The sequence below is a fragment of the Micromesistius poutassou genome (assembly GCF_964030765.1).
Source record: "Micromesistius poutassou genome assembly, contig: SCAFFOLD_6607, whole genome shotgun sequence".
Lineage (NCBI taxonomy): Eukaryota > Metazoa > Chordata > Actinopteri > Gadiformes > Gadidae > Micromesistius > Micromesistius poutassou.
This window is the reverse complement of record NW_028180022.1, coordinates 1-7500: the sequence shown is the minus strand read 5'-3', so window position 1 is coordinate 7500 and position 7500 is coordinate 1. Positions and strand designations below refer to the sequence as shown.

Sequence of the window (7500 nt, the reverse complement as noted above, 5' to 3'; positions counted from 1 at the left end):
AGTCCGGACTTTCAAGTACAGACTTCCGAGAACGCGAGTACGCACTCTGCAATTGGAACAGCAGCGGACTGGATGATGCATTCTGGGATATTTAACGGTCCCAAGTCCACACGAGTCACCTCCGATGCGTCCTCGGTGGAACGGCCTCATCGAGAACGCATCGAGAACACACACGGGTTGACGACAGTACTCGCGTACTTGGAATTGGAACAGTGCTTGGGGCTACCACTGATGACGTTTATCGAGCAAGCACACGAGTACACACAAGAACGCGAATTGAGAAACAGCTATAGAGTGGTCCCACGCCGTTAGGGCGGGGCTAGACGTGTGTGTGTGCGTGTGCGTGGCGTGTGCGTGTGCGTGTCTACCTGCTCCTGCCCCAGGATGAACACGCCCCCGGGCTTGACGGCGTGCCAGGCGGACAGGTTGGCCCCGGAGCCCTTCTTCAGCCCGTCCAGGTACGCCTCCCACAGCCCGTCCCGCGTCGACCACGCCACGCACACGTGGTGCCACTTCCTGTCCGTCAGCATCATGGGCAGTGTCACCGCCTGGCAGACAGGAAGTCAGGGGTCAGGGGTCAGGGGTCGGCGGACGGACAGAACGGACGGAGGTACAGACAGACTGACAGACAGAACGGAGGTACCACCTGAGTCCGACCGTCAATTCTGATTCGTGAATCGTAAACCGTGAGAGTGAACGTTGCCGTCACGGATAACGTATCACTGGTTGTCCCAGAGTTCATAAACGCTGAGTTATATAACAGCCATCCCTCAGAAGGTCTCCTGCTCCGGTCTGACTCCACGCAGATTAAAATGCGTCAGAAGCTGCAACAACTATGAAGTGTCTTCAACGTTGCCGGAGTTCCCTCGAGCAGGGCACCAGCCGCTCGCCGCCACAGTGTCTGCGGAGGGCAGGCGGCGGTGCACTCCGTCCTCCCGTCCTGCTCAGCAGACAGCCTGGGCGGGCTGAAGGTCTGGAAGTCAGTGTCACTGGTGTCCGCGTCACCGAGTGATTCACCGGACACCAGAGCTGTGAGCTGGCCTGCGTCAGGACAAAGAGTCAGCAGGGCGCTCAGACTAAGAGCTTAACTCCATGGGTCAGAGTCAGCGCCGAAGTCCCTTCTCCTGGAGATCTTATGAGATCTTGGGTTCAGCTGGAATCCACCAGATTGCCTCACCTCCGAAGTGGACCATCTTCTCCTCAGGTCAAAGGTTTTTACTTTGGAGTGAAACTGTGAAGCTGAGCTCCACTGGTAACATATCGAACAGAAAGAGAGTTAGAAAGAACAGACGCATGTATGCTCTTCTATCTCTATTGCGGTCCGAGACGTTACCAGTGAGGCTCAGCTTCACAGCTGATTGTAACCGGAGCTAAGTGTACACCTTTCATCATTTCACTTAATGTACGTCCTGGCACTTAAAGTACACACTTATTGTATGTTGTACGTCCAAAACAGTACTTAGCATGAGGTAGCATCTTAGCCTAGCTATCTTTAGTACTTAGCATGGTGTAGCATCTTACCCTAGCTATCTCTGTTGTATACAGGGAATGGGTTAACCTAGTGATGGTTAGTGTCTACGGGGAATGGGTTAACCTAGTGATGGTTAGTGTCTATGGGGAATGGGTTAACCTAGTGATGGTTAGTGTCTACGGGGAATGGGTTAACCTAGTGATGGTTAGTGTCTATGGGGAATGGGTTAACCTAGTGATGGTTAGTGTCTACGGGGAATGGGTTAACCTAGTGATGGTTAGTGTCTACGGGGAATGGGTTAACCTAGTGATGGTTAGTGCTTGGCACTTGGTTCTATGAACATCCTTACTGTACCCACAGAGATATATTGTTGTTTCTCTTCCTTCTGACTAATGGACTTATTGTAAGTCGCTTTGGATAAAAGCGTCTGCTAAACGCTGCTAAACCCTGAGTGTAGATGCAGCGCTGCAGCGCGTGTGGAGGAGGGTGGAGGTTCAACGCCCGCTGAACCTGGAGTCAGGGAGCTGAGCTGAGGGCTGCTTTGTAGTTTCTCTGCTGGGCTTCCACGGTACAGAGCATGTACAGGACATACTGCATGTACAGGACATACTGCACGTACAGGACATACTGCATGTACAGGACATACTGCACGTACAGGACATACTGCATGTACAGGACATACTGCACGTACAGGACATACTGTAGCCCAGTGGTTAAAACTCCTCCTCCAAGAGGACCCTCTCTAAGATAGAGGTGTACCCTCTCTAAGATACAGGTGTACCCTCTCTAAGATACAGGTGTACCCTCTCTAAGATACAGGTGTACCCTCTCTAAGATACAGGTGTACCCTCTCTAAGATACAGGTGTACCCTCTCTAAGATACAGGTGTACCCTCTCTAAGATTACAGGTGTACCCTCTCTAAGATACAGGTGTACCCTCTCTAAGATACAGGTGTACCCTCTCTAAGATACAGGTGTACCCTCTCTAAGATACAGGTGTACCCTCTCTAAGATACAGGTGTACCCTCTCTAAGATACAGGTGTACCCTCTCTAAGATACAGGTGTACCCTCTCTAAGATACAGGTGTACCCTCTCTAAGATACAGGTGTACCCTCTCTAAGATACAGGTGTACCCTCTCTAAGATAGAGGTGTACCCTCTCTAAGATACAGGTGTACCCTCTCTAAGATAGAGGTGTACCCTCTCTAAGATACAGGTGTACCCTCTCTAAGATAGAGGTGTACCCTCTCTAAGATACAGGTGTACCCTCTCTAAGATAGAAGTGTACCCTCTCTAAGATACAGGTGTACCCTCTCTAAGATACAGGTGTACCCTCTCTAAGATACAGGTGTACCCTCTCTAAGATACAGGTGTACCCTCTCTAAGATACAGGTGTACCCTCTCTAAGATACAGGTGTACCCTCTCTAAGATACAGGTGTACCCTCTCTAAGATACAGGTGTACCCTCTCTAAGATAGAGGTGTACCCTCTCTAAGATAGAGGTGTACCCTCTCTAAGATACAGGTGTACCCTCTCTAAGATACAGGTGTACCCTCTCTAAGATACAGGTGTACCCTCTCTAAGATAGAGGTGTACCCTCTCTAAGATACAGGTGTACCCTCTCTAAGATACAGGTGTACCCTCTCTAAGATAGAGGTGTACCCTCTCTAAGATACAGGGGTACCCTCTCTAAGATACAGGTGTACCCTCTCTAAGATACAGGTGTACCCTCTCTAAGATACAGGTGTACCCTCTCTAAGATACAGGTGTACCCTCTCTAAGATACAGGTGTACCCTCTCTAAGATACAGGTGTACCCTCTCTAAGATACAGGTGTACCCTCTCTAAGATAGAGGTGTACCCTCTCTAAGATAGAGGTGTACCCTCTCTAAGATAGAGGTGTACCCTCTCTAAGATACAGGTGTACCCTCTCTAAGATACAGGTGTACCCTCTCTAAGATACAGGTGTACCCTCTCTAAGATAGAGGTGTACCCTCTCTAAGATACAGGTGTACCCTCTCTAAGATACAGGTGTACCCTCTCTAAGATACAGGTGTACCCTCTCTAAGATAGAGGTGTACCCTCTCTAAGATACAGGTGTACCCTCTCTAAGATACAGGTGTACCCTCTCTAAGATACAGGTGTACCCTCTCTAAGATACAGGTGTACCCCCTCCCAGACATTTCTTCAGCAGTGTCCCCTTCACCGGCACTAAAGGTTTCTTGACGACATTCTGGTGTTTCTCCTTTATGTCCTTCTTCTCTATTTTCTATTGTCTAGCTTTCAGAATAGAAACTTGCTCAGGCCGAGGTTTTTTAATATGTCTGTTTTCCATTCTGCGGTACCTTGTCGTTGATGAGCAGCTCCATGGGGTTGCTGCCCCACTCGATGAGGACCAGCTCGTTGGCCTGGCCCGGGACCGAGTAGGAGAAGGGGGTCCCGAGGCCCGGGCCCCCGGCCCCGCCCCGCAGCCACAGGCAGACGGTGAGGGCGAAGAGCTCCTTCAGGACCACGCCCTTCATGCGGGCGTGCATGTAGCTGGTCCGCACGGGGAAGCTGATCTGGAACACGTCCGGGTCCTGGGGCGTCTTGTTGTGGGTCTCCGCTGAGGGGCGGGTGGAACAAAGTGATACGATGATGAGGGCCCATGTTACTACTGTTAATACTATGATGAGGGCCCATGTTACTACTGTTAATACTATGATGAGGGCCCATGTTACTACTGTTAATACGATGATGAGGGCCCATGTTACTACTGTTAATACTATGATGAGGGCCCATGTTACTACTGTTAATACTATGATGAGGGCCCATGTCACTACTGTTAATACGATGATGAGGGCCCATGTTACTACTGTTAATACGATGATGAGGGCCCATGTTACTACTGTTAATACGATGATGAGGGCCCATGTTACTACTGTTAATACGATGATGAGGGCCCATGTTACTACTGTTAGTACTGAGCTACCATCACAACACCTTGTGGACCGGTTCTATTCAGACTGGAAGACTGATCCAGGTCCACCCTGGGCCAGACTAGTGATGGAGCGGTAGGACGGACCAGGTCCACCCTGGGCCTGGGAGGGTGACGGGACTATAGCCTATCCCTCTTGACCAGCCCCCCCCCATCCCCGCCCTCTCCATCATCTCTAAACTCATCAGTTCATCCAAACCACAACCTGCTCCTTTGACCCCCTCCCACCCCCCTGCTGAGGTCCTACCTCACTAACCTTTGACCCCCTCCAGCCCCCTGCTGAGGTCCTACCTCACTAACCTTTGACCCCCTCCCACCCCCCTGCTGAGGTCCTACCTCACTAACCTTTGACCCCCTCCCACCCCCCTGCTGAGGTCCTACCTCACTAACCTTTGACCCCCTCCCACCCCCCTGCTGAGGTCCTACCTCACTAACCTTTGACCCCCTCCCACCCCCCTGCTGAGGTCCTACCTCACTAACCTTTGACCCCCTCCAGCCCCCTGCTGAGGTCCTACCTCACTAACCTTTGACCCCCTCCCACCCCCCTGCTGAGGTCCTACCTCACTAACCTTTGACCCCCTCCCACCCCCCTGCTGAGGTCCTACCTCACTAACCTTTGACCCCCTCCCACCCCCCTGCTGAGGTCCTACCTCACTAACCTTTGACCCCCTCCAGCCCCCTGCTGAGGTCCTACCTCACTAACCTTTGACCCCCTCCGCCTCCTAACCCTGGAACGCCTCGTCGCCACACAACTCCAGGCCCACTTGCATTCCAATCACCTATTTGAACCCCTCCAGTCCGGTTTTCGGCCACTCCGCTCCACAGCACAGAAACCGCACTCCTCAAAGTACTGAAGGACCTTCTCACCTCTGCTGACACCGGTGCCCTTAACATCCTCATTCTCCTCAACCTCAGTGCCGCCTTCGACACCGTGAGCCACAACATCGTGCGCACTAGACTCAAATATCTCGGTGTTGAAGGCACGGCACTCAGCTGGCTCCGGTCCCAAATCCTCCTTTTACCACCTTCGCAATATCGCAAAGATCAGGCCCTTCCTCGCTGAGACACTGGTCCACGCTTTCATCTGCTGCAACTCACTCCTCTACGGCGTCAAAGCTGGTTCCATCAACAGACTCCAAATGGTCTAGAACACATCCGCCCGACTACTCACTGACACCTCATCACCCCCGTCCTAAAGGACCTCCTCCTCTCCCACCGGATCAACAATAAGATCCTAACCTCCCCGACCAGCCCTCTCTTCTCTCCACCCCCAAGTCCAACCTTCTCAGTTTTGGGGACAGAGCGTTCTCCAGGGCAGCTCCAGGCTCTGGAACTCCCTCCCCAAGACATCAGAGACTATCCCACCTCAAGACCCATCTTCATCTACTGCCTTCTCTTAGCCCCCCCCCCCCCTCCTATCCACCCGTGGGTCAGTGCTGTATGTCTGTTAGTTTTACCACCACCACCCCTCAGTGTGAAGCGCTACATAAATCAAATGGATTATTATTATTATTATTATAGACCTATAGGTCTATAATAATAATAATAATAATAACCGGGTCCACCCCTGGGAGGCTGGTGGGGCTGTAGACCGGACTACATGGACCGGGTCCACCCTGGTGGGGCTGTAGACCGGACTACATGGACCGGGTCCACCCTGGTGGGGCTGTAGACCGGGCTAGCGTCCGTACCGGTCTCGGGGGTCCGGTGGTGCAGGTGGCTGAGGACCGTGTCCAGCTTGCCGTGGGCCCCCGCCCCGTGGGGGGCCCCCTCCCCGTGGGGGGCCCCCGCCCCGTGGGGGGCCGCTGGGGGGGTGCTGGGGTACTGCAGCCGCACAGGGGGGTGCTTCTTCCTGTGGCGGGGTACTTCCTGGTGGTCGTTGTGGTGTCCTCCGTCGTGGTCGTCATGGTGGTCGTCGTGGTGACCAGAGCTGTGGTGGTCGTCGTGGTGACCAGAGCTGTGGTGGTCATCATGGTGACCGGAGCTGTGGTTGTTGTCGTGGTGACCAGAGCTGTGGTGGTCGTCGTGGTGACCAGAGCTGTGGTGGTCGTCGTGGTGACCAGAGCTGTGATGATCGTCGCGGTGACCGGCGCGGTGGCGGTTGCCGTGGTGACCGGAGCCGTAGTGATTGTCGTGGTGACCGGCGCCGTGGTGATCGTCATGGTGACCGGAGCTGTGGTGGTTGTCATGGTGACCGGCGCCGTGGTGGTCGTCATGGTGACCGGAGCCGTGATGGTCGTCATGGTGACCGGAGCTGTGGTTGTCGTCGTGGTGACCAGAGCCGTGGTGATCTCCGTGATGGTAGTCATGGCGACCAGGCCCCCGGTGGTTGGGGTGGTGGTTGGGGTGGTGGTTGGGGTGGTGGTCGTCCCAGTGGTTGCTGGGGCGGCCCTGACTGCGGCCGTAGTGCCGGCTGCTGTGGTGGTCGTAGGGGCGGGGGCTGTGGCCGCTACGGGGGGGGTATCTGTGGTTGTTGTGCTGATTGGTGCGATGGCTGTTGTGGTGGTCGTCACGGTGATTGTCAGTATTGCCTGTATTGGGATGGTCGTCATGGTGATCGTCCTTGTGGCCTGGACTACGGTGTTCATCGTGATGGTCGTCATGACGACCATTGCCGCGGTGGTCGTCATGGTGGTCATCATGAGGGTCGTCATGACGGCCGTTGCTGTGGTGGTTGTCATGACGATCGTCATGGTGGTCGTCGTGGTGGTCGTCATGGTGACCCGTACCGCGGTGGTCGTCATGACGAGCGTTGCCGTGGTGGTCGTTGTGGTGGCCCCTGTAGTGGTGGTGGAGCTGCTCCTCCAGGGCGTTGATCTTCCTCTGCAGCAGATCCCTCAGGGAGCTGGAGTAGGAGCTGGAGGAGTTCCTGGCCTGAGGGCACAAACACACAGAGCTGGTTCACTGGGAGCCGGTGGATCACTGGGAGCCAGTGGATCACTGGGAACCAGTGGATCACTGGGAACACAGACACATCAACCAGTGGTTCACTGGGAGCCGGTGGATCACTGGGAACACAGACACATCAACCAGTGGTTCCCTGGGAGCTCATT

The 7500-nt window shown here is 54.2% G+C and overlaps 1 protein-coding gene across 1 annotated transcript in view; it reads right to left on the bottom strand.

Annotated features, from left to right (window-relative positions):
- Positions 1-7321, bottom strand: part of LOC311371205 (uncharacterized protein) — a gene marked incomplete at both ends in the record, with an annotated part of 7640 nt that extends 319 nt beyond the window's left edge. The window contains 4 exons of the mRNA XM_084489401.1: positions 369-548; positions 3816-4075; positions 5315-5368; positions 6139-7321. Coding sequence (XP_084345527.1) covers positions 369-548; positions 3816-4075; positions 5315-5368; positions 6139-7321 — 1677 coding nt within the window. The remainder of the gene's footprint in view (positions 1-368; positions 549-3815; positions 4076-5314; positions 5369-6138) is intronic.
- Between the last annotated feature and the right edge of the window lie 179 nt (positions 7322-7500).